The 27,748-nt window shown below is 47.6% G+C and overlaps 1 protein-coding gene across 1 annotated transcript in view; it reads left to right on the forward strand.

Moving 5' to 3' along the window:
- Positions 1–27,748, forward strand: part of ubap2a (ubiquitin associated protein 2a) — a 253,109-nt gene that overhangs the window by 89,289 nt on the left and 136,072 nt on the right. The window contains 2 exon segments of the mRNA XM_072497225.1: positions 2,601–2,695; positions 2,803–2,855. Coding sequence (XP_072353326.1) covers positions 2,601–2,695; positions 2,803–2,855 — 148 coding nt within the window.

The raw sequence follows: 27,748 nt of genomic DNA on the forward strand, positions 1-27,748 counted from the left end.
AGTGAACCATCGAGTCTGCACCGGCCCTTGGAAAGAGCACCCTACATTTTTAGAAATAAATTTAGAGTACCCGCTTATTTTTTTCCAATTAAGGGGTATTTTAGTGTGGCGAAGCCACCTAGCCTGCACTTCTTTGGGTTGTGGGGGTGAAACCCACGCAGACACTGGGAGAATGTGCAAGCTCCACACAAACTGACCCGAGGCCAGGATCGAACCCGGGTCCGCAGTGCCATGGGCTGCAGTGCTAACCAATGTGCCACCGTGCTGCCCAAGTGCACCCTACTTAAGCCCACGCCTCCACCCCATCCCAGTAACCCCCCCCCCCCCCCCCCCCTAACCTTTTGGAGACCAAGGGGCAATTTAGCATGGCCAATCCACCTAACTCCACACAGACCGTCATCCGAGGCCGGAATTGAACCTGGGTCCCTGGAACTGTAAAGCAACAGTGCTAACCACTGTTCTGCCCATCAACTGGGATTATAATAACTGGTGGAGCAGGCACGAAGCGCTGAATGGCTTACTCTTACTTTCTATGTGTCTGTCCATTTGAATTGAAGGAAACCAATTAGGTACAGCATCATGCAGATTGCAACCCTGTGTAACAACGGCATAACTGAGAAGGCAGCTGACTTTGCACTTGGTGTAGCTTTGGTTTTTTTGCCTGATTATCCCTATAGTGATGGAGAAGTTTGATTTTACCAGATCATCATACTGTGTGGCTGATCTGTCAGGCAGTAAGCTGAGACATTGTACTGGATGGGTTAGATGGGGAAAGAATGTTCCCAATGTTGGTGATGTCCAGAACTAGGGGTTATAGCCTAAGAATAAGGGGTAAACCATTCAGGACTGAGATCAAGAAGAACTTCATCTCTGAGTTGTGAACTTGTGGCTTTCTCTACCACAGAAAGCTGTTGGGGCCAGTTTGTTGAATATATTCAAGAGGGAGCTGGACGTGGCCCTTGCGGCCAAGGGGTATGGAGCGAAAGCGGGAGTGGGATACTGAATTTGCATGATCGGCCATGATCACATTGAATGGTGGTGCAGGCTCAAAGGGCCAAATGGCCTAACTGCACCTATTTTCTGTGTTTCTAATCTCCAGTCTGTTCTTGGGTGTTAGGATCCTGGATGAGTACCCAACTATTTTCAATTTGTAAAACTGAGGAAATATTACTGCTCCACAGCAGTGATAACACTGACCGATAGGTACATTTTATGTTCAAACAAACTTGACTTTAAACACAGAATTAACCACATAATCAACAAGGAAATAGCTTTACAGTTAGCAGTTACATGTTCCCAAGTGAAAGAGAAAACCGTAACTTCCTAAACCTACCACTATATTCCAATTGAGCAAGCCAATATATGTCAAATACCACTCATGAATTAAGTTAACACCCAGGTTGCTCCTAGCTTTTCTCTGTATAGAATCTTTGAGAGAGAACCTTTCAGGACCAAACTGAAGCAACTGTTCAGATTAGGGTTCTAGGACTAATTGACTTTTCAGTCAGACCTGGCTCCTCCCCATTAACTGCATTATCAGCATCATACAATATTTTGGCTCTTGCAAGATGTCCCTTGACTTGCTTATCCAGGCCCAAACACAGTACCCCTCATAAAATATCTATACCTCTGGGTTATTCAAATGTTTAAAAAAATGTTTTCCCAATAATTTACTTTCCTCTTCATTTGTTAATTACAGAATTGTACATCACCAAAGCTAGTAATTCAGCCCAAATGTCTGTACTGAGGATACCTAGTCTAATCCTACTTTTCTTTGTTCCTAATTGCTGTTTAGTATTTGACTTTAATATGTCAAATGTTCTTTGAGGGATGGGAAATAAAAGTACAAATGGATAAGGAAACAGATAGAGGTGTGAGGGAAGCGATTAGGAGTGCCCAGTCCATAGCTTGTAGCCTCCGGTTCAGAAGACTCTTTCAGTTATTAATCTGATATTTTCTTGCTTTGAAATGTTTATCTGGTCTTAAAAAAAAAAATCATTAACTTTGCATCCACGAGCAAACAAGGGCTAAGCTAGGAAGAATAAAACCATGATGGGAGAACAGCACATTTTACAACACTGCTGTTTTGGAGATTCCCTGGAATAAATTATTTCAGACATTGGGTACAATTTTTCTCATCGCATGGCGCAATTTGTTCTTGAAATACATTCAACTCCACTGAATTCCAGTGAAATATTGCGGTTCTTTATGTACAATTTGTACGTCATTTTGAAATACTCTGAATTTATCATCTTTTGTGCTAATATTGAAATACCTATATTTCATTAGTTGGAATTGGCATGCGATCTAAACTGCTAGAATAACTTGATTTGGAAGACTTTTTTTACACTCGCAAAAAAGTGTATTTAAACAGAATCTAAGATTTGAACTGCAGTCTAAACCAACTATTTGTCTGAGTTGATCCATCGTATTAAAGCTAATGTGTTCCTCAAGGCGAAACAGTATTATTCGGATTGTTAACAGGGCTCAGCTACATCAAATAGTGACTAACTGAACTAGTTTTCAGTTGGTCATTGAACACTTCAATTTGCATGATTCTGTAAATGCCATTTGGATTCATTTATGTCTCAATTGTACAGAACATTCAACCCCACAGACTACGCAGATTCTGCAACGAATAATGGTTTTGGGGCAACATCTGAAATCTGGGAATCCGGTCAGAACAATGGAACGGGTAGGAAAAATGTCCACTGAAAATATTTGTCTCCCAAATTTTGCAATGTTTATATAAAATTGTTATGTGTGATGGTACATTTCTTCCCTCTTCCTGTTGTTTTCCAGGTGGTTGGCAGAATTCCATGGAGGACTGGGTTACTGAAGACTGGAATGAAGATGTAAGTGTGAGACACTTGTATGGGATTGGTATTTTTTCTCTCCAAACATTTAAACAAGTACCTGTTCTAGCAAAAGCACTCGTATACTATGGCTATGGCAAATAACCCATTGTAATGTGTTAACTCTTAGTACCACAAGAGCCAATATTAATAGTTACTCCAGATGTGTTGCACTTATTTTTTATACCAATTGTACCAGTGTTATGATTAATGAATCAACAAGTCTTTCATTTGTTTAGCTTAGTAGAGTTTTTCTACTGAGTGCATGGGAAACCCAAGTTCTTAGAAGTGCAATTCAATCTTTTGGAAAATTAGTACTCATAGTAAATTTAGTTCTGTTGAGAAATCTGCTATTGGATCCACAACACCTGTTGCATGTGTCTTGTGATGTGGCAGCGTCACCAGTAAAATCCATTTTGGGGTAGTTACAATGTTTCTAATTCAATAGTGCACTAATGATGTGGGGTAGTGTTTTTTTTGGTGGGGTATGGGAAGATAATTAAGTGACACTGCGCTGCTCATCTCTGACCTGTGGCACTTCTATGATGTATGTCAACTAGTTTCAAGGCTATTTTTACACTTGTAGAATAAGTTGTATCCTTGCCAATAGCTTGAGTAATAAGCAGCTGTTTCCGAGTGTATTGCAAGTTGCTTTCTAAATGGAACTGAAAATACTTGGTATAGTAATTTTATTTCTTCAAATGTCATTAAGTCCTGGAATCTGTAAAAAGTGCAAAAGTAGTTGAAACACACTCGTAATGTCCTGAGGGAAGTGAAGATACTAGTTTACTTAAAGTAGTGAATAGTTCATTATTTTTGTAACAACATTTGTGCTACTGAAGATCAGGATCTTTGATAAACGAATTGCATAAATTGATCATCTCACCTAAGTTCCAGAAAATCTTATGGTATCTTATCAGTTATATAATATTGAGAAATGGATGAAACTGATGGGTAGGATGTGTTGGAAAGGTTGGTCATTCTTGGAGTGGATAAATTGCCTATTCTACAAGCATGGCATGCATCCCAGGTTCCTAAGGAAAATGGGAGTGGAGAAAGCAGAAGGTCTTGCCATAATGTTCCAATCTTTCTTAGACACCGGTGCCATAGGTTTGGAAAGTGGCAAATGTGACAGCTTTGTTCAAATGTAAGAACATTTCATGTAACTGCAAGCTGGTCAATCTAACATCAGTTGGGACGGCACGTGGTGCAGTGGTTAGCACTGGGACTACAGCGCTGAGGACCCGGGTTCCAATCCCGGCCCTAGGTCACTGTCCGTGTGGAGTTTGCACATTCTCCCTGTGTCTGCGTGGGTTTCACCCTCGCAACCCAAAGATGTGCAGGTTAAGTGGATTGGCCATGCTAATTTACCCCTTAATTGGAAAAAAAAATAATTGGGTACTCTAAATTTATTTTAAAAATTTAACATCAGTTGTGTGTAAGGTTTTGGAAACTATAATCTAGGGTGGGTGGGGTGGGGGAGTTATCTATATGTATAGGTAGAGGTAAAAGGCAGGTTGTATTTTTCTAATTAATTTAGATTTTTGAAGTGATAGACAAGGTGGTTGGTTGATTTATGACAAAATTCACACTATGTAGACATTGCTGCATTTTTTTATTGGACATCCCTAATTGCCCTTGAGACGGTAGTGGTGACCTGCTGCTTGAATCGCTGTAGTCCATGTGTAGGTATACTCCCAATTAGGGAGGGAATTCCAGGAATTTGACCTGGTGACAGTTAAGGAATGGCGATATAAAAGTCAGGATAATGTATGGCTTGGAGGAGAGCTTTCAGGTTGTGGGGTTCCCATACATCTGCTACCCATGTCCTCCTTAGGTAGTTGAGGTGGGTTTGGAAGATGCTGAAAAGAGCCTTGGTGAGTTGCTGCAGTGCATCTTGTAGATCATGGTTTTTCAAAGTGTGGGTTGCGGCCCACCCGGGCGGGTGTCTGGGCAACTGTCCCTCAGTGGTCCTTATCGTGGGAGAAGCACTCAATGGCCACTATCAGCATTTAAATTGAGAATGGCATCTGCTACTGCCATTAAATGAGAATGAAATGAGGCTGTGTGCAGTCTTCTGACCATAAGCAGGCAGCATTAAGCAGGTCACACACTCTGTGCACACTGGCAGTCAAGCGCCCTCTATGTACCTGCGTTTGGTGCCAAATCACAGAGGTCGGATTCTTCCATTTTCTAGCTGCGAGCAAGCAAGGCAAGAATTTTATAGAATTTCATAGAATTTACAGTGCAGAGGGAGGCCATTCAGCCCATCGAGTCTGCACTGACCCTTGGAAAGAGCATCCTACTTAAGCCCCACTCCTCCACCCTACCCCTTTATCCCCGTAACCCAACCTAACATTTTTGGACACTTTATAAGGGCAATTTAGAATGGCCAATCAACCTGACCTGCACATCTTTGGATTGCGGGAGGAAACCGGAGCACCTGGAAACGTGCACACAGACAGTGACCCAAGCCAGGAATCTAACCTGGGACCCTGGAGCTGTGAAGCAACTGTGCTAACCACTATGCTACTGTGCTGCCCACGGCGACTAAAGATGGATCATTTTGTTCCAGACAGCCAGAGGCACAAATCGGCAGTGTATCTACTGGTCAGGATTTCTCACCGGAATTTGCTGGAAAGGGCTGCTCTGGAGAATCCATAGCAGTGCTAGCGTTACCTTTTGTAGAGCCCCAGGGCCTCTGGTTAACAGCCTTCAAAGAAGAAACTTAATTTGGGAATAAAACAGTATAAAGATGATTTCTTGACATATGGTTTTGTCAATTGTGCCAATGTAAAGCTCCGTAATGGCAAATAATAGGAGCAGTTTCAGATTTTGAAAGAGAAGTGGTGAGTGAAAAAAAGTTCCTTTTGAGATTGAGACCCCAGAGTCCATTAATAACTTACAGCTGACATCAAATGAAAGGATTACGCTGCTGTGGCTGAGCTGTGCCAGCACATTAAAAACGTGCCAAAAGTCCATGAGGCTGTCGGCATTCTGGAGTAGCAGCTCGAAGGAGTGTCCAGTACTGAGGAAAACCAGCATCTTGTTGCTATTACTCTTTACGACAACCTACATGTGGGAGGGTGGTTTTTCCATTCTCACAAAGATGAAGATGGCACAAAGGAACTGGCTGAACTCTGCACCTGATATGGACATTGCCCCCTCATCCATTGGAATGAGATAGTGAGAATCAAGTAGGCCCCTTTTCACATTAAAGGTAAGCAAACGTGGCATGGGCTGTGAAGGTTGACCGGCTGGCAAAAGTTGGTCCTGGGGAAATTTTTTTAAAAACACTTGTAGATGGTACACACTGATACCATTGTGCGCCAATGATGGAGGAATTCAATGCTGAATTGCCCTGGATGGTGTCGAACCTCTTGCATGTTGTTGGAGCTGCACTCATCCAGGCAAATGGAAAGTATTCCATCACACTCCTGACTTGTGGAGGGTGGCTAAGCTTTGGGAGTCGGGAGGTGTGTTATGCAGAATTCCCAGTCTATATCATGCATAATATGAGAATAATTAACCAATTATATTAAAGGTTTGCATGCCTAATTAAACTATCCAATTACTACAATATGCTGTCTTGCAATCAGTGATGTCAGTGGTCCGATATCTGGGGTGTAGCTTTAAAGAATCTTCCTCCCTGCTGTTTAATGACTCTTGAGGTATGGATGCTACCCTTCATTCCTTCGTCATTATCTGCAGACACCCTGGAGCTTGTGCAAATGGTGGACTGTCCCACATTGTTATTCAGACCTTGAGTTTTAACACCTGCAGAGTTTCTGCTTGGAAGCTGGCCTCCACTGGCAGATTTGTGTCCTTGGGGTAATTTTGCTGTACGAATTGGCAGCCTGTCTCTCTGTCAGAACTGAAGATTTTAACTTCTCCAGTATATAACCTTTCCAGTATATAGGGCAGCACGGTAGCACAAGTGGATAGCACTGTGGCTTCACAGCACCAGGGTCCCAGGTTCGATTCCCGCTGGGTCACTGTCTGTGCAGAGTTTGCACGTTCTCCCTGTGTCTGCGTGGGTTTCCTCCGGGTGCTCTGGTTTCCTCCCACAGTCCAAAGACGTGCAGGTTAGGTGGATTGGCCTTGATAAATTGCCCTTAGTGACCAAAAAAGGTTAGGAGGGGTTATTGGGTTATGGGGATAGGGTGGAAGTGAGGGCTTAAATGGGTCTGTGCTGACTTGATGTGCCGAATGGCCTCCTTCTGCACTATGTTCTATATAATGAGAACCAGAGTATTTTAAACTCGTTGCAGTGTAATATCTAAAGATGCCCATATTGCCCTCTTCAAACTTATACAAACATCTGTCTGGGCCACACCTAGAGTATTGCACCCAATTCTAGTCACCTCACTTTAAGAAGGATGTGAGGGCCCTTCAGAGGGTGCAGGGTTGATTTACCAGAGTGGTTCTGAAGATGAGGGAATTTAGCTTGTTTCCTGTCTGGGAAGCTGAAGTTCTCCTTGGAGAAAATTTAGATTATATGGAGAGCTGATGGCACTTTTCAAAATTTGATTTATTTGTACAACCTGTATAATTACTGCAAATCCATGAAGATCTGAGGACCACTGTGCTTGCATTTTTTGGAATTTTCTTTTTGTTTAACCAGTGGGAATGTATCTTGGATGTTTATCAATGCATCTCCACCTGTTTAAAAATTATGCTTTATGTATATATAAATTTTTGTTTTATCTTACAAAACTGCTAAACATTTGATTTGATTTATTATTATCACATGTATTAGTATACAGTGAAAAGTGTTGTTTCTTGCATGCTATACAAACAATGCATACCATACATGGGGAAGGAAGGAGAGACTGTAGAATGTAATGTTACAGTTATAGCAAGGTATAGAGAAAAGATCAGCTTAATACGAGGTAGGTCCATTTGAAAGTCTGATGGCAGTCGGGAACAAGCTTGAGTCGGTTGGAATGTGACGTCAAACGTTGGCATCTTTTTTTTTTAATGTTTTTTATTCTCCATTTTCCTTCAAAATTTACACACCACCCACAAACAGTAAACGGTAACAAATACAAAATCAATCCCCTTAACAATACCAACAATACCATCCTCCCACCACACCAAACAATGGCCCACCTGTCAATATATGCATCCAATAAAACAAACCCTCCCACGGTGAAAACAAAGGAGAAAAAGAAAAAGGAGTCCGGGACCGCCCATGGTCACCATTAACCTATAGAGCTCACCCCCCCCCCCCCCCCCCCCTCCCCCCAAAACGCGCACACTCGCACTCTCAACGCCATCCAACCTCTGAAAGAGTACCATACATGATACCCAAGAGTTGTAACCACCCTCTCCAACTCCTCCCGTCTACTGCCTCTTGTAAAACTCCTCCCCCCAACCTCGGTTCCTTCTCTCTCTTTCTCTCTCTCCCCCCCCCCCCCCCCCCCCCCCCCCCCCCCCCCCCCCATCTCCAACTTTCCACCCCGGCTAGACCACTCGGACCCTAATCTGCCAGGCTCCGATGGCCGCAGCCCCTACCCCCACCTCACTCCCGTTCACTGGCCGGCTTAAACCGGCCAGCGTGGATGCCCCCGCCTGGGTCTCCCTCCTTCTCCCCCTCCCTTGCCTGTTACTAACTTTTGGTTGGCTATTAATTCGTAATTTGCTCTTTGTTTAACCTTTGCTCTAGAGTCGGCAGGTATCTTCATGATACCGCCACAAGGTTCAAGTTCCAGTACTGATCAATAACTCAACACACCAATTAGTAAGATTCAAATTAAAACACATTTATTATATACAGTAAGTCACTACGTATGCATATAACTCTACTTTCTAGACAATTTTTCTCACTATAAGGCCTATACTTAGCTTCGGAATTGGCCCACCAGGTCAGGGGAACAAATGGCCTTTTGTTCAGGTCCTGAGTCTGCAGGATTCAAAAGCTGGTATGGACTTGTAGCTAGGAGCGCCTATCTCGTAGCGAGCGTTGACTGGAGACTTACTTGGTTGGTGCGGCAGCTGGGCAGTTCACTCTCAGGGGTTGATTCGCGTTGTTGAGTGACCCTGCCAAGAAGGACGATTTGAACTTGGGGACTCTACTTTATAGTCCCCAGGGGCTTCCCGCCGTTCGGGGCGGACCCCGTACCTGGTTCCAAGTGATTGGACTGCGTTCCGATCACTTGGATCAATTTCTCCAATATTGGAGTTGTTCCCTGATCGCTGGGCGGTCCCTGAGTGTCCGTTGGCCGTCCTTTGTCTTGGCTCCTGCCGGCGCCGAGGAGTCTGGCTTGGCCTTATTCACCTTAAATGTTTCAATTGTGCCAGGGAATCGCTCATTAATATTCAGATGGCTGCTGGTTTCAGTGCTGTCTGGGCTGTTGCAAGTTCTAATGCACAGGATTTCTGCACTTGCTAGTTTTTGCCTGTGTTGGCTGAATTTCCCTGCAGCCTTTGCGGACCTCCATTTTAAGTCGGGAAGTGGCCAACCCAGGTGGCTACACTCCCTCCTTGTGATCCCTAACGCGAAGCTTGTCTTCATTCCCTGACCCAGCGAGCACTCTTCCATGGCCTCTACACTGACCATAACTATGCAGTAAAAATTTTAACAAACAATTTCTAAATGGCGCTATGTCGGACGGGGACATGCATTACAACACAAAAAAAAAACGGTACCTCTAACTGTCCTCAATAAACTACACTCACTAAAATATTCAGTTATATTAACTTCCTAAACAATACAAAATAATAGCAGCATTCACATTTTTCCTCTGGCTTGGCAGTCAAGCACAGGGGTGTACAATATTACCATTTCTTTATTTACAAAAGATGCAACACAAATGGTTTTATTGTGATCAAGGGGTTCGGGGGCCTGTTGAAAACCGAAAATAGGGGATCTCATTCTGTATACCGGTGTCCTAGCGCGGGAGGATCTCCTTCGCCATTTCCTCATGCGGATAGCCTGCACGATGCTGCAGAGGATCGCCAACACTAATGGGGATTTGACTACGTAGGAAAGGGAGTGCCATGTTATGAGCTTATCACACCATGATGGTGTGGTGTTGCCTGTTACTGGGCTCTGGGTGCTATGGGGAAGTGAATAATTAATGGCGGGGGGGGGGTGTTGGGGTCAGGGGGTTTGCGTTTGCGCGCAACCGAATATACATTATAATGGTGGTGATCACACGGAGGATGTCCTCATTGTTCTTCTTTCTCATCTTTTCCCTTTCCTTGGGGCTTCTGGAGTTCTGTGGGTGTTATAACCTGCCTGCTTACCATTGGCTGGGGACTAATGACAATCCCACAATCCTGTGTGAGCTTCCCCAATGAGGGGGGCGGAGAATCCATTAGTAAACTCCAAGTATAAATAAAGCTGGCCAGTTTGGAACCAGCAGGAAGGAGTGTGCAGCAAGGGAAGTTGCTGTTCTATCTATATACTTTACTTTGTATCCTTAAAACTCGTGCTGGATTCTTCGTGGCCCTCACAAAACTGGCGATGAAGATGGGATCAGCCCAGGGGCTGTACCTTCCATGTGGATGAACCTGCGGCGACTACTCCTGAGGACGTGGAGACTGAGGACGACTGTCTGCAGCTGCATTGTGTGGCAGCTCCCCGTGCGGCCCCCATTAAGGTGACAGTACGGGTCAATGGTCACCCGCTTGAGATGGAGTTGGACACTGGCGCAGCGGTCTCCGTGATCGCCCAGAGGACATTTGACCGCATCAAGCAGGGTATACAGACCCTTGCATTAACCGACTCACAGGCCAGGTTGGAACCGGGGGAACCACTGGACATTGCAGGAACGACAATGACCCCTGTTGTTTATGGATGCCAGGAGGGGCGTTTCCCACTCATCGTGGTGCGCAGCCATGGGCCCAGCCTGTTGGGTCGGGACTGGTTGCGCCATTTGCGGTTGCAATGGCAGCACATCCTCCAAACAATTTCTGAAGGACGATACCCAGATGTATTCCAGCCTGGTTTGGGGAAAACAAAAGCCTGTATCCAAGTCGAACCAGGAGCCACGCCGTGCTATTTCCGGGCGCGCCCGGTTCCTTACGCCTAGCTCGAGAAGGTAGAAGGGGAGCTCACTCGTTTGGGTATTATCAGGCCTGTCCGTTTTGCTGACTGGGCAGCACCAATTGTACCTGTAATGAAACCAGATGCCACAGTTCGCTTGTGTGGCGACTATAAACTTACAGTGAATACGGCTTCCCAACTCGACCGATATCCAATGCCTCGCATAGAGGATCTCTATGCAAAGCTTGCAGGCGGACTCTCCTTCACAAAATTAGATATGAGTCACGCCTACCTACAGTTGGAGCTGGACCTTGCCTCCCGACCATATGTAATGATTAATACACTCCGGGGCCTGTATGAATATACACTGTTGACCTTTGGAGGATCCTCTGCCTGCGCAATTTTTCAACGTGTTATGGAGGGCATTTTGAGAGGTTTACCACATGTTGCTGTCTACTTAGATGATGTTTTGATTACAGGGACGTCGGAGCAGGAACATTTGGAAAATTGGAGGCTGTCCTTGGACGCTTTTCGGAGGCTGGAGTCCGTTTACGTCGCACAAAGTGCGTATTTCAGGCAAAGGAAGTAGTTTACCTAGGTTATCGGGTGGACCGCACCGGTTTGCACCCCGTTGCAGAGAAGGTGCGTGCGATTCGACAGGCCCCCGCCCCGACTGACACTTTGCATCTTCGTTCTTTTCTCGGTCTCGTAAACTATTACAGGAAGTTCCTCCCCAATCTGGCAACTACGCTGGCCCCACTGCACCTTCTGCTAAAGAAAAATCACACCTGGGCTTGGGGTCAGCCGCAAGAAACCGCTTTCCGGTGGGTAAAGCAACAATTGTTGTCGTCTGGGCTACTAACCCACTATGATCCTGGAAAGCCTTTGCTTGTCACATGTGATGCATCCCCGTATGGTATTGGGGCCGTCCTGTCCCCCAAGATGGAGAATGGGGCCGAGCGACCGATAACTTTCGCCTCCCGCACATTGACTGCAGCGGAGAAAAAGTACGCGCAGATCGAGAAGGAGGGCCTGGCAGTGGTTTTCGCGGTAAAACGCTTCCACCAGTACGTGTACGGCCGCCATTTCACTATCGTGACTGATCATAAGCCTCTGCTGGGACTTTACAGAGAGGATAAGCCAATACCGCCCATTGCTTCCGCACGGATCCAGCGCTGGGCTTTGTTGCTGCATACGAGTATTCTCTGGAGCACAAACCAGGAACGCAGATAGCAAATGCCGACGCACTGAGCCGATTGCCTTTATCGACCGGCTCCATGTCGACCCCCACGACCGGTGAGGTGGTTGCAACCCTAAATTTTATGGACACCTTGCCTGTCACGGCATCACAGATCCGTGAGTGGACCCAGACGGAGCCAGTCCTGTCAAAGGTTCGGCACATAGTCCTGTATGATGGGCAGCATAGACAGCTCCCAGGCGAGTTGCGGGCATTTTCCTCCAAGCCGTCAGAATTCAGCGTGGAAGACGGCATCCTCTTATGGGGGACGCGTGTGATTGTCCCGGAAAAAGGCCAGGAGCTGATATGAAGAGACTTGCACAATGGGCATCCAGGTGTGACCAAAATGAATGTTGGCCCGGAGTTACGTCTGGTGGTCAGGCCTCCGAAATTGAGAACGTGGCCCAAAACAGCTCCATTTGCGAGGAGCATCAGAAGCTTCCGCCGGCCGCGCCCCTACATCACTGGGCATGGCCAGGGCGGCCTTGGGCACGCTTGCATGCAGATTTCGCAGGCCCTTTTCAAGGATCCATGTTCCTTCTATTAATCGACGCCCAGTCCAAATGGCTAGAGGTGCATAGGATGCAGGGGGACAACGTCCTGCGCAACAATTGAGAAGATGCGTTTGTCTTTTAGTACGCATGGCCTCCCCGAGGTGCTGGTCACAGATAACTGCACTCCATTCACGAGTGAGGAATTTGCGAGGTTCATGAAGATGAACGGCATACGCCATATCCGCACTGCCCCTTGCCACCCGGCTTCAAATGGGTTGGTGGAGCGCGCAGTGCAGACATTCAAAAGAGGCCTAAAGAAGCAGTCTTCCGGATCAATGGACACGAGACTGGCTCGCTTTTTGTTTACATATAGGACCACCCCCCATGTGGTGACTGGGGTAGCTCCCGCAGAACTCCTAATGGGCCGGAGACTTCGCACCCACCTTAGTATGGTTTTCCCGGACACTGGCGCAAAAGTACGCCGCACACAAGAACGGCAGCGACAGGGATTTTCTCGGCCTCGGCCGATTCGGCAGTTTGCGCCCGGTGACCCAGTGTTGTTCGGAATTTTGCTGGTGGTGCCCAGTGGGTTCCTTGCGTAATCTTTCGCCAAACGGGCCCTATATCTTACCAGGTGCAAGCCCAGGGTCGTCTCCAGCGCAAACGTGTAGACCACGTTCGGTCCAGAAGACTATCCCCTTCAAAGATTCCCCTCCCCCGGAGCTCATTTCTACAGCCCCAGAGACAAGGGAAGGTAGTCCCCTCAATCTTCCACTGGTGCCTCACTCCAAGCCTGCGCAGGTCACTACAGAACCGAATGGAGATAGAGACGCTGACATGACTGAGGCAGCAGACTCTGACTCCGAGATGGAGACACAGGACGCATCAGAGGGGGGGTCCACGGGCCGTGGATGTACAACCGTTACGCCGTTCATTACGGAAGCGCCAGCCTCCGTCTCGTTACACGCCGCCTGATCCAGTGCCGCGTGCAACTGGTGTCCGGCCTGCGGCAAAATGAGTCCGACGCCCTCCTTCCCCAGGGTCTTCGGCGGATTCCTTGGACTTTGGGGAGGAGGGATGTTATAACCGCCTGCTTACCATTGGCTGGGGACTAATGACAATCCCACAATCCTGTGGGAGTATGAGCTTCCCCAATGAGGGGGGGGGCGGAGAAACCATTAGTAAACTCCAAGTATAAATAAAGCTGGCCAGTTTGGAACCAGCAGGAAGGAGTGTGCAGCAAGGGACGTTGCTGCTGCTGATATATGTTATTGTAAATAAATGTTATTACTTTGTATCCTTAAAACTCGTGCTGGATTCTTCGTGGCCCTCACAAAAGTGGGATCAAGCATAGTTTCTGTTACTATCTTGGTTAATATCTCGTATGTTAGTATGTCTGTCCTTTAGTGCCAATTCCCCTTTACAATTTGTCACCATGTGTGACTCCCTCATTTTAAAAAAAACTTGTAAATCTGAATATTCAGGACAAGACGCACTTAAAAATACTGAACCAGTGCGAGCCGTCTCGCAGGCTGCGATTTACCATCCAAATGTTTGAGGATGTGAATAGCATAGGGATGGCAACCTAAGTGTTGCCGGAAACCAAAATACAACTTTTTGAACCAAGAGTGCCAAAATGAGGTGCGTATGGGCCGCGACGGGTAAGAATTGGATGGAATCCCCAGGTAGGACAGTGACCGATGCCGTGTGTGCTCTACCCGAGCATAGCTGACCAGAGGGGGGTGTCCTCAGGCAGGGCGGAGACCAATGCCGCTTCTCTGCCTGAGCAACCGACAAGAACGGGCAAAAACGTAGTCATCGTGGGGGGGTTGCCGTAAAGATTCTACCTTCGAACCAGAAGAGCAGTTATGAACGGGGGCTGGCAAGCTCTCAGCGGTTTCTGCCGATGAGCGTGTTGGCAAGTTTTCATAGGTTTCTGCCGACAAATAAGGTGTGGAGCCGTGGGAAAAAAAATTCCGATCTTACATACAACACATAACAATAACAGTAACAAACAAACATTGAACAACATGCTGCAGGTTCCATCAGAAAGGACAACGTTTCTCCCAAGCGGTTCCTGTGATGAGGAGGGGATTACTCTAATCGTGGTCAGATTCGCTGGGTGTAGGTCCTGTTGCCTGGGGATAGTAGGGAGGCGTGCTGTGGCTATTGTCTGAGTCGCTGTCGCTGCGGCTGCTGTCTGTGGGCGTTCCGGGGCGGAGTCTAGAGGTCAAGGGCGAGTCCGTGGATGTGGTGGGCATGTTGAGGGAGGGTGTGGTCAGGGTGTGGTCTGCTGCGTCGAGCATGACGTGGTGTGCGTGATTGGACTGTGGGCCATATGTCTTAAGCTGGTTAATATGGAACCACGCAGTCTTTCCAGTGGGGTACTTAATTTTATACACTGAGGGGCTTACTTTGTCCGCAATGGAGTACGGACCCGAATACTTAGGTGACAGGAATGTGCTGGGGTTGTAAATTGAGAGCATGACCTGCAGTCCTATCTCAAACTCAGTCACGTGCACTGTCTTGTCGAAACAGGCCTTGCTCTGTTTCTTCCCTGTGCCTAATCTTACTGTGGCTGCTAGCTGAGCCGTTTTCACATTTTGAACTAACTGTTTCACTGTGTTCTCGTGTGTGAGGGCCGTCACTTCGGGGCTGATCAAGTCCAATCCTAATAAAAGTTCTGTGCCTTTCAGGGGGCGTCCAGTCATGAGTGTTTGGTGTGTAACCTGTGGAAGTTGAGACGGTATTTGTCCAAAACATCAGCGCAAAAGGGAGGACTGAATCCCAAGTGTTGTTGTTTTGTTGGACCATTTTTCTGAGGGTTGATTTTAAGGTCAGATTCATGCGCTCTACAATACCACTTGACTGGGGGTGGTATGCGATGTGGAATTTTTGGGTAATGCCAAATATCGTGAGGACGTTCTTAATGACACCTCCCGTAAAATGGGAACCTTGGTTGGATTCAATGCTGTGGGGGAGTCCCCATCTCGTGAAGATGTGGTGGGTTAAGATCTTGGCTGTGGTTTTTGCAGTGTTTGTGCGGGCTGGGAATGCTTCCACCCATTTTGTAAATGTGTCAATTACCACAGGTACATATTTATAGCCATTCCTGCAAGGGGGCTATGGTCCTGTAAAATTGATCTGGAGGTTAGTCCAGGGGCCATTAACGGGGCGGGTATGGCTAAGTTGAGCTTTCTTTGCGTGCCTGTCCAGATTGTTCTGGGCACAGATAATACCATTGTCAACGTAGTGCGTTACATCTTCTTTTAAACTTGGCCACCAACAGAGCTGTCTGAGGTGGGCTGTAGTGGGATCAATTCCCTGATGCCCATGACTGTCATGGAATAAACAAATCAGTTGATTCCTGTCCTGTTCAGGAACCACATAAAGGGTGTCTTTTAACACCACACCGTCATGTGTGGTCAGTGCATTTTCAAATCTAACATAAGGTGCTGGAAATTGCCCTTTCAAAATCTCCCTGAGATTGCTATACTGCTTCTGGGCCTGCACTAAATCCTCTATATTAGTCTGCGAGACCTGAACTGCGAGTTCTGCCGCCTGCGCGCCTAAGTGGCCTGGTAGCTTTAAGGAGATTTCTTCTAGGCACGTCCCTGTGCTTCCTCGACATGTATGCCGCATCCTGTAATGCGCTTCCCTTCTAATACTGTGGAAGGACCATCCACATATATCCTTAAGGGTTCGCACGTGTCTGTGTGCTGGGGGCTCTGGGGTGAACTACCTATCTTTCTGGGGGGTGTTTCTGCAATAAAGGGGCCTGTGTTGTGGTGCGGTGAGATGATTTCACATTCGTGGGGGGGTGTCTGGGTACTGAAGGTTATCGGCTAAGTGGGTCTTGGTCCTTTTAACAGTGATGTCCCGTCCCTGCATAAGAAGGGTCCATCTTGCTGCTCTAATTTGGCTGACTGAACCGTTTTTAAGTCGTCCGTCCAGTAAAAGCTGGGTGGGGGTGCGTTCTGTGAGGATTGTGATGGCGTTTATTCTGGTTATGGAAGAAAAATATTGAACTGCCCAGAAAACTGCGAGCAGGTGCCTTTCACAGGCAGCAAATCCCTGCTCCACAGGATCTAAAAGTCTGAAGGCGTAAGCCACGGGTCTTAACTGTTCGTGCCGTTCCTGGACGAGCACGGCCGAAAGGGTGCTGTCGGTCCTAGCTATCTCTATAGCGTAGGGGGAAAGCAGGTCTGGAACTTATAGTGCGGGGGCTGCAATGAGGGCTCTTTTCAAAGCATCCACAGCATCCGTAAGCTGCGGAAGCCATTCCCAAAGGGCTCCTTTCTTTAGGCGTTCCGAGAGGGGTGCTACCTTGCTGGCAATATGGTTTCGGCAGTAGCCAACCAGTCCTAAAAACGACTGGAGGGCTGAAACATTCTGGGGAAGGGGCAATCGAGACAATTCTTCTGTGCTCGATCTCTCGTTTACCGTGCGTGATAATCGTACCCAAATATATCTGTTTTCCAAAATCTGGGCCTTTTTGGGGTTTTCTTTGCAGCCAGTCTGTTGTAGGAGTTTGGACAGAAGCTCGATGTGCTCTGCCTTGGTGTCTGTCTGCAGTAATAGGCCGTCCACATACTGGACCAGACATTCGGGGCGAGAAAATTTCGATAATCCATTTGCCAGCTGTCGGTGGAAAATGGAGGGGGAGTTGTAGAATCCTTGTGGAAGGCATGTCCACGTGTACTGCTGACTTTTAAAAGTGAAGGTAAATTTGTATTGGCACGCTTTTGCCAATGGGATGGACCAGAATCCGTTACTGATGTCCAAAACCGTAAAGTATTGTGAGTTGAGTCCCTGTTTGAGCATGGTCTCGGGACTTGTGGCTACCGTGGGGGCTGCTGCCGGGGTGACTTTGTTGAGTTCCTGGTAATCGATGGTCAGTCGCCATGATCCATCGGGTTTTCTCACTGGCTAAATCAGGGCATTATTAATGGAGGCTACTGATCTGAGTACGCCCTGCTCTAATAAACTGTCGTTCACTTTTGAGATTTCTCCCTCTGCCTCTTGGGGAAATCCGTATTGCTTTTGGGGTCTAGGGTCAGGTCCTGTGATTTGAACGGAACCAGTCATCCGGCCACAATTGTGTTTGTGGGTTGCGAATGCTGTCCTGTGCTTCTGCAGAACTGCCCTAACCTGCTTGTCTGTGCTCATTGTGGTCGGGTCAAACCAGAAATCGCCGACTGCGCTAATCTTGTTTGCGTATTCACCTATTGTGAGCGTTGCGGGGGCTCTTGCGGATTTTGCCATTCTCCAAACACATTGGTTTACCGGATCAAATGAAAGGTGGCGGGAGTTCATAAAGTCAATTCCCAAAAGGTGTTCTGCTGTGTGGGGTAGATCGACTAAAACTATGGGGTGCTTTGTCGTAATATTGCCAATCTGTGAAGTGTCCCTGCTGTGAGTGGCCTGTGAAGCCGCTGAGGGTGATTGTGGCTGTAGTGTGCCACGTGTCTTTCTGAAACATGGTGGAGGAATTAATTGTGGTGCGGGACCCTCCTGTGTCCCCGAGAAATTCGATGGGCTGTCCCCGTATCTTTGCTGCAATTACTGGTCGGCTGGACCTATCCCAAATGGTGTCGCAGACCCAACTGGGGTAGCCCGAACACCGTCGGTTCGTTTCTTTCAGGTCCGTCTGGTCTGAACGGGTGCTCACACTATGTATGGGCTCTGTCTTATTCTTAGAGTGCCCGTCTGCTGGGCTTTCTGTGGCTTTCGTGGGGCATTGCATTCTCGTGCAAAGTGTCCTAACTGTCCACAATTGTAACACTCCTGTGGCTTTTGTGGGGGGCTGTTCCTGCCTTCGTTCACCCATGTGGGGTTCTGCCAGCTGTTCCTCTGGTTTCCTAACTGTGGGTTTATTTTGGACAGATTGCTCCGAGGCGCGGGGTAATCTCTTTAAAACCCATTTCTCATTATGTGCTTCTTCTGAGGTGTCATAGTTGGTCCAGGCTTTTTGTCCTGCCTCTGTGGCATGGGAGATAAGGGTGCGGGTCCATTTGGCCGTAACGTCTTTGGACAAATGGGCGCGGTCTAGATTACAGAAAACGGCTGTAAAATGGATCGGCAGGCATCCAGCAAACGCTGTGGGGTGTTCTGTCTTTTTCTGCCTGCACTTATTCAGGCCTTCTAAGTAGTCTCCTCTGTTGTAGCCGGTCGCATCTAGGATCGCTGCGTGCATCTCTGCAAGGGTGCCTCCTACATTCTGTGGGTCGGGAAGGGCTGCTACGACCGAAGGGTCTATACTCAAAACTGAGCTTCACGTGCTCACGCTCATCCAGGCCGTATATGGTCGCCTGCTGCTTTACTCTAGCAAAGAAGTGGTGGGGGTCTGAGGTGGGGAGGAACGGTGTGATTTTCTCGCACTCGTCCCGTAATTGGGTCATGGTTAAGGCATAAAGAAATTCTGTATCTCCGTCTGATGTGACTGTGCGGTGGGTGGCTACTGGGTTTATTGGTGCCTGAACTATCTGTGATGTGGGGAGTTGGGGCGCTTTTCTCTTTTGGGGCTTTCCTTGCGCACATGTTCCCTGAACATATCTATGCGCGGTCTCGATTAATTCTTCCCAATCCGGGCCGTCTTGTGTCTCTAACTGGGATCCAAAGGTGCTGTGGAATCTATTCTGAACTGAAAGCAAAGACTGCAGTTCTGCAATCTGCTTCCGGCACTTTGCGTGATCTAATGAGTGTTGTCTCTGCTTCGTGGTGGCAGCATGGAGTGTTTGTAATGCTGCTTTCAGTTTGCTACACTGCCTTTGCAATGCCTCTACCCGTTTCCTCTCTTACCAGGACTGCACGTTGCGTATCCTGATGGGCCTTTTCGGGCCTTTTCATACTGTTTGGAAGCTGCATAGGTGTGCCAGACCAGACTGGTGTGCCCTATTGGCATCATCAACCTCTCCGTCCTTTGCTGCTAACTTCCTTCTCAACTCTATGTTCTCTTTCTCAACCTCACTTACATCGACCGTGCTCATTTGATGTACTCCTCCTATCTCTTTACGGAGCGTCCGAACGACGACCTCTGTGCCTCGCAATTGTGCCAAACCGGACACGATTGCCATTGGCTTGCGAGCTTTTCCCAAGCTTTTCTTATGAATCTCTGACAGGTTCTCCCACCAAGTATGTCCTATACTCCCGGGTCCTGTTTCCTCATTGTCACAGAATTCACGTCACAGAATTCACTCCAAAGGGGCCATCCTTTCCCTTTGAGATATTTTCTAATCTCTTCTTCCCAAACGGGACATTGTCCTACTCTGCTGCTGGTCGCTGCGACCACGAATTCTTCAGGGTTCATGAGGCGTTGCATTGCCATCTTTCCTCTAAATACTCTCAAAATTTGGAACGAGGGGTACTAAGGCGTTGCTGTAATTACAGGTACGGCTTTCGCTATTTTCCGGAATACAAACTCCCAACTGTTTTTCGCAACAAAAATCTATCAGTTTTACCTTATAGCCCTGTTAGTTACGCATGCATTAACACACTTCCAAATTACGAGGATTGATCAGAACTCCTTGAACACTTGGGGTTTTTCTGTTCCCAATTGGATTCTTAATTCAAATTTTGGGTTCTCCCGGAGTGGTTAAGCCACTTCTAAGTCGGGTCCCGGCGGAATCGCCAGTAATATGTTGCTAACTTTTGGTTGGCTATTAATTCGTAATTTGCTCTTTGTTTAACCTTTGCTCTAGTCGCCAGGTATCTTTATGATACCGCCACAAGGTTCAAGTTCAAGTACCGATCAATAACTCAACACACCAATTAAAACACATTTACTATATACAGTAAGTCACTACGTATGCATATAACTCTACTTTCTAGACTATTTTTACCACTAAAAGGCCTATACTTAGCTTCGGAATTGGCCCACCAGGTCAGGGGAACAAATGGCCTTTTGTTCAGGTCCTGAGTCTGCAGGATTCAAAAGCTGGTATGGACTTGTAGCTAGGAGCGCCTATCTCGTAGCGAGCGTTGACTGGAGACTTACTTGGTTGGTGCGGCAGCTGGGCAGGTCACTGTCAAGGGTTGATTCGTGTTGTTGAGTGACCCTGCCAAGAAGGACGATTTGAACTTGGGGACTCTACTTTATAGTCCCCAGGGGCTTCCCGCCGTTCGGGGCGGACCCCGTACCTGGTTCCAAGTGATTGGACTGCGTTCCGATCACTTGGATCGATTTCTCCAATACTGGAGTTCCCTGATCGCTGGGCGGTCTCTGAATGTCCGTTGGCCGTCCTTTGTCTTGGCTCTTGCCGGCGCCGAGGAGTCTGGCTTGGCCTTATTCACCGTAAATGTTTGAATTGTGCCAGGGAACCGCTCATTAATATGCAGATGGCTGCTGCTTTCAGTGCTGTCTGGGCTGTTGCAAGTTCTAATGCACAGGATTTCTGCACTTGCTAGTTTTTGCCTGTGTTGGCTGAATTTCCCTGCAGCCTTTGCGGACCTCCATTTTAAGTCGGGAAGTGACCAACCCAGTTGGCTACATGCCCGACCCTAGGAAAGCCCAGAAATCCCCTTATGTCACACAAACCCCGCATATTACTCCAAAAAGCCCTCATTTCGAGTGAATGTCCCATCACTTCCCTTGTCCAAATATATACAACATTGGCTCCTTTAGCCCATACACCCACACGCAGTGAAACAAAAAAGAAGAAAGTACAGTTTGGAGGTTACATCGGCACGTGGTCATTTCTCAGTTCTGCCACAGTCCTTCTGCCTTTGCCAACTCCTCCACTGCTTCCGCCGTTCCAAAATAAAAGTCCTTGAACTTGTAGGTCACCCTCAGCTTCGCTGGATATACAATGCCGCACTGCACCTTGCTAATGTACAGTGCCCTCTTCACCCTGTTGAAGGCAGTCCGCCTCCTCGCCAGCTCCACACGTATTCCAGCTCACTGCACTACCCACTTCTGCTTGGCCCAGCACAGGACCTTCTCCTTCATACTGTACCTACGGAGGCACAGAGTCACTACCCTTGGCGGCTCACTCGCCTTTGGTACAGGCCTCCAAGGCCGATGAGCCCGATCCAATTCATATTGGGAGGGATCCTCCCCCAATAGTTTCGCCAGCATCGCGGCAAAATACTCAGTTGGCCTCGGTCCTTCAACTCCTTTGGGCAGCCCCACAATCCTCAAATTCTGTCGCCTGGATCTGTTTTCCAGCTCTTCCATTTTTCCTCGTAGATCCTTGTTAATCTCCATCACCTTCCGCATCTCCTTCCCCATCGAGGTAAGTTGATCACCGTGCTGCAATAATGTCTCCTCCACTTCCTTCAGCGCCTCCCCTTGCTCTCGCACCTCTGCACTGCGCTCGCCACCGCCGTCATCACCGGGGAAACCGCCTCCTCCACCAGCGCACTCAAAACCATTATCACCTTCCTCATTGTCTCCATGTATTTTGCAAACTGCCTTTCGAATTCTGCAGTCATCACCGTAGTTATTTCTTCAGCCTTAAGCAATGCGGCTTCCCCTGGTGCTCCAGCCTCCATTTTCCTTGGTGACCCCGCAGTGACCTTTCCACTTCCCGACGGACCTTCAGCTGTTTTTTTTACGGCCGTTTATTGGCTCACCCTCAACATTTTCTTTACTGTGCCTCCTCTGTGCCTTCTTCCTGCTTTTGCTGCCTCCGTGGTCCCTGGGACTGGGCTTAAAGCCCCGTAAATGCTGTTCCCGAACGGGGGCCCTCCATTGTGCGGCTGCCTCCCGCCCGCCATCACTGGAGGTTTCCTGGTATCTTTTTGCTGGTGGAAGAGAGTATGTCCGTGGTGCGTGGGGTCCTTAACTATGCTGGCTGCCTTTCTGTGACAGTGGGAATTGTAGACCGAGTCATTGGATGGGAGGCTGGTTTGCGTGATGGATTGAGCTACATTCACAACCTTTTGTAGTTTCCTGTGGTCTTGGGCAGTGCAGGATCCATACCAAGCTGTGATACAACCAGAAAGAATGCTTTCAATGGTGAATCTGTACAAGTTGGTGAGAGTCGTAGCTAACATGCCAAATTTCCTTTGTCTTCTGAGAACGTTGGTTGGCTTTCTTAAATATAGTGTCGGCATGGGAGGACCAGGACAGATTGTTGGTGATTTGGACACCTAAAAACTTGAAGCTCTAGACCCTTTCTGCTTCGTTCCCAAAGAACAAAGAAATGTACAGCACAGGAACAGGCCCTTCAGCCCTCCAAGCCCGTGCTGACCATGCTGCCCGACTAAACTACAATCTTCTACACTTCCTGGGTCCGTATCCCTCTATTCCCATCCTATTCATGTATTTGTCAAGATGCCCCTTAAATGTCACTATCGTCCCTGCTTCCACCACCTCCTCCGGCAGCGAGTTCCAGGCACCCACTACCCTCTGCGTAAAAAACCTGCCTCGTACATCTACTCTAAACCTTGCCCCCCTCACCTTAAACCTATGCCCCCTAGTAATTGACCCCTCTACCCTGGGGAAAAGCCTCTGACTATCCACTCTGTCTATGCCCCTCATAATTTTGTAGACCTCTATCAGGTCGCCCCTCATCCTCCTTCTTTCCAGTGAGAACAAACCGAGTTTATTCAACCGCTCCTCATAGCTAATGCCCTCCATACCAGGCAACATTCTGGTAAATCTCTTCTGCACCCTCTCTAAAGCCTCCACATCCTTCTGGTAGTGTGGCGACCAGAATTGAACACGATACTCCAAGTGTGGCCTAACTAAGGTTCTATACAGCTGCAACATGACTTGCCAATTCTTATACTCAATGCCCCGGCCAATGAAGGCAAGCATGCCGTATGCCTTCTTGACTACCTTCTCCACCTGTGTTGCCCCTTTCAGTGACCTGTGGACCTGTACTCCTAGATCTACATAGAACATAGAAAATACAGCACAGAACAGGCCCTTCGGCCCACGTTGTTGTGCCGAACCTTTGTCCTAGATTAATCATAGATTATCATTGAACTTACAGTGCAGAAGGAGGCCATTCGGCCCCCTGAGTCTGCACCGGCACTTGGAAAGAGCACCCTACCCAAACTCAACACCTCCACCCAACACCAAGGGCAATTTTGGACACTAAGGGCAATTTATCATGGCCAATCCACCTACCCTGCACATCTTTGGACTGTGGGAGGAAACCGGAGCACCCGGAGGAAACCCACGCAGACACGGGGAGGACGTGCAGACTCTGCACAGACAGTGACCCAAGCCGGAATCGAACCTGGGACCCTGGAGCTGTGAAGCAATTGTGCTATCGACAATGCTACCGTGCTGCCCTTAAGAACAAATAAATCTACACTATATAATTTTACCGTAATCCATGTACCTATACAATAGCTGCTTGAAGGTCCCTAATGTTTCCGACTCAACTACTTCCACAGGCAGTGCATTCCATGCCCCCACTACTCTCTGGGTAAAGAACCTACCTCTGATATCCCTCCAAAATCTTCCACCTTTCACCTTAAATTTATGTCCCCTTGTAATGGTTTGTTCCACCCAGGGAAAACGTCTCTGACTGTCTACTCTATCTATTTCCTTGATCATCTTATAAACCTCTATCAAATCGCCCCTCATCCTTCTCCGTTCTAATGAGAAAAGGCCTAGCACCCTCAACCTTTCCTCGTAAGACCTACTCTCCATTCCAGGTAACATCCTGGTAAATCTTCTTTGCACCTTTTCCAAAGCTTCCACATCCTTCCTAAAATGAGGTGACCAGAACTGTACACAGTATTCCAAATGTGGCCTTACCAAAGTTTTATACAGCTGCATCATCACCTCACGGCTCTTAAATTCAATCCCTCTGTTAATGAACGCGAGCACACCATTCTTCAGGCCTTCTTCACAGCTCTATCGACATGAGTGGCAACTTTCAAAGATGTATGAACATAGACCCCAAGATCTCTCTGCTCCTCCACATTGCCAAGAACTCTACCGTTAACCCTGTATTCCGCATTCATATTTGTCCTTCCAAAATGGACAACCTCGCACTTTTCAGGGTTAAACTCCATCTGCCACTTCTCAGCCCAGCTCTGCATCCTATCTATGTCTCTTTGCAGCCGACAACAGCCCTCCTTACTATCCACAACTCCACCAATCTTCGTATTGTCTGCAAATCTACTGACCCACCCTTCAACTCCCTCATCCAAGTCATTAATGAAAATCACAAACAGCAGAGGACCCAGAACTGATCCCTGCGGTACGCCACTGGTAACTGGGATCCAGGCTGAATATTTGCCATCCACCACCACTCTCTGACTCCACCACCACTCTCTGACTTCTATCGGTTAGCCAGTCTTTGACTTTCAATACTCTTGAGGGTTCTACCATTCACTGTATATTCCCTACCTGCATTAGACCTTCCAAAATGCATTACCTCACATTTGTCCGGATTAAACTCCATCTGCCATCTCTCCGCCCAAGTCTCCAAACAATCTAAATCCTGCTGTACCATTGATGTAGACAAGGGCATGTTCTCCACTACGCTTCCTGAAGTCGATGACAATCTCCTTCGTTTTCTTGACATTGAGGGGGACATTATTGTCGTCGCACCAGTTCACCAGATTCTTTCTCGTTCCTGTACCCTGTCTTGTCAATGTTTGAGATCCGACCCGCTATGGTGGTGTCATCAGCAAATTTGAAAATCGTGTTGGAGGGGAATTTGGCCACACAGTCATGGGTGTATAAGGAGTATAGTAGGGGGCTGAAGAGACAGCCTTGTGTGGCACCTGTGTTGAGGATGATCGTGGAGGAGGTGTTGTTGCCTATCCTTACTGATTGTGGCCTGTGGGTTTCTAAAGTTCAGGATTCAGTTGCAGAGGGAGGAGCCGAAGCCAAGGCCGCGGAGTTTGGAGATGAGTTTTGTAGGCATGATGGTGTTGAAGGCTGAGCTGTAGTCGATAAATAGGAGCCTGACATAAGTGTCTTTGTTATCTAGGTGTTCCAGGGTTGAGTGCAGGTCCATGGAGATGGCGTCTGCTGTGGACCTGTTGCAGCGGTAGGCGAATAGTAGTGGATCAAGGCAATCCGGAAAGGCTAGAGTTGATTTGTGCCACGACTAACCTTTCGAAGCACTTCAGGATGATGGATGTCAGAGCCACTGGACAATAGTTATTAAGGCACGCTGCTTGGCTTTTTTTTGGTACAGGGATGATGGTCATCTTGAAGCAGATAGGGACCTCAGATTGTTGTAAAGCGAGGTTGAAGATGTCTGTGAATACCCCCACCAGCTGATCCACGCAAGACCTGAGTGCCCATCAGGGTACCCCATCCGGGCCAGTGGCTTTCCGTGGATTGACCTTCGAGAAGGCTGCTCTGACGTCTGCAATGGTGATCTCAGATACAAGTTCATCCGAGGCTTCTGGGGTGAAGGGCTTGCTCTCGCTGACCTCTTGCACAAAGTGTGCATAGAATGCGTTGAGCTCATCAGGGAGGGGTACATTGGAGCCGGCGATTTTACTTGCCTTCATCTTGTAGCCCGTTATGTCTTGCAGACCTTTCCATAGTCGGCGGGGTTCCGTGAGGCTAGCCTGGGACTCGAGCTTGGTCAGGCACTGTCTTTTGGCATCTTTGATGGATCTCCTTAGATCATAGGGCTTTTTTGTGTAGGTCAGGGTCGCCTGACTTGAACGCCTCAGACCTAGACTTCAGCAAGCAGTGGATATCCCTGTTCATCCAGGGTTACCGGTTGGGAAACACGCGGATTTGTTTCTTTGACACTGTTTTCTGCACACTTACTAATGAAGCCAGTTACTGTCGTGGCGTACTCGTTCAGGCTGGTCAGTTTTTAAATACTGACCAGTCCACTGACTCTAAGCAGTCCCGTAGGAGATCATCCGATTCCTCAGACCCAACAATGCACAACTTTATTTGACAGATTCTCCCGCTTCAGGTTTTGCTTATAAGCCAGGAGCACAGCCTTGTGATCAGATTTCACAAAGTGTGGGTGGACAACAGAGCCGAGGCATGTTTGATATTTGTGTAGCAGTGGTCCAGGATGTTTGGGCCTCTGGTGGAACAGTTGACGTGTTGGTGGTAACTTGGTAGTACGCCCTTGAGCTTGGCCTGATTGAAGTCACCAGCTACGATGAACAAGGCCTTGGGATGTTCAGTTTCAAGGTTATTTGTGGTGGTGAATATTTGTTCAGTGCGATCTTCACGTTCACATGGGGTGGGATGTAAACTGCCGTCAGGATAACGGAGCTGAACTCACGCGGAAGGTAGTAGGGAGGCATTTTAGTGCCTGGTGTTCTAGATCCGGGGAGCAGAAACTTGCCAGTGTTGCCACATCGAGGCACCAGGAGGTGTTGATTCAGAGGCAGACCCCACCTCCCCTAACCTTGCCTGAGGCCGCTGTACGGTCCATTCGGTGGATTGAGAAGCTCTCTGGTTGTAGGGCACAGTCCCGTGAAGTGAGCCATGTCTCCGCGAAACAGAGCTCACAGCATATGATGTGTAACGTATGAAATGAATACCTAGATTTAAAGTTCCTGCACATTCATCTTTATGGAAGCAAGCTTTAGCATTGTTGAACACTGTTCCTCCTAAGTATTGTATTAAAGTTTTGCACAAGCTGTACCATCGGAAATGAAAAAAAAAATATCTTTAGACATCTTCCAGTACTTTGTCCAGGTAGCTATTATGGTTCTGTAGGCTACTTGACTACAATGGTTATCATACTGTATCAATTATACCTCCTTGCTCAATGTTCACATGCACTTTGGGAAAGGTTAATTGAAAATCCGTAGCCGGAAACCCGGACAACTTACCTTTACTTGTGTAATTGTGTCCTTGGAGCACAATTTTCATTTTTAAAATAAAATCCAATTCTCTTTTTTCCCCCAATTATGGGGAAATTTATTGTGGCCGATCCACCTAGCTGAACACTTTTGGGTTATGGGGGTGAGACCCATGCAGACACTGGGATAATGTGTAAACTCCACGGACAGTGACCCAGGGCTGGGATCGAACTATGGTCCTCAGTGACTTGAGGCAGCAGTGCTAACCACTGCTACCTGGCACATTTTCAAATTCTTCGCAATCACTAGTGTGGCACAAGCAGGAATGAGAGTTTGAGACCATTCTGATCTACATGCTTAAGTCGATCATTGATGAACATTTGGGGCAATTGTCTGAAGTGTATATTTAAAAGTTGGAATAACAGCCATCTTAGACAAGAGTAAAATACTGGGAGAATGCTGGAAA

Source organism: Scyliorhinus torazame, chromosome 3 (genome assembly GCF_047496885.1).
Source record: "Scyliorhinus torazame isolate Kashiwa2021f chromosome 3, sScyTor2.1, whole genome shotgun sequence".
NCBI classification, from domain to species: Eukaryota; Metazoa; Chordata; class Chondrichthyes; order Carcharhiniformes; family Scyliorhinidae; genus Scyliorhinus; species Scyliorhinus torazame.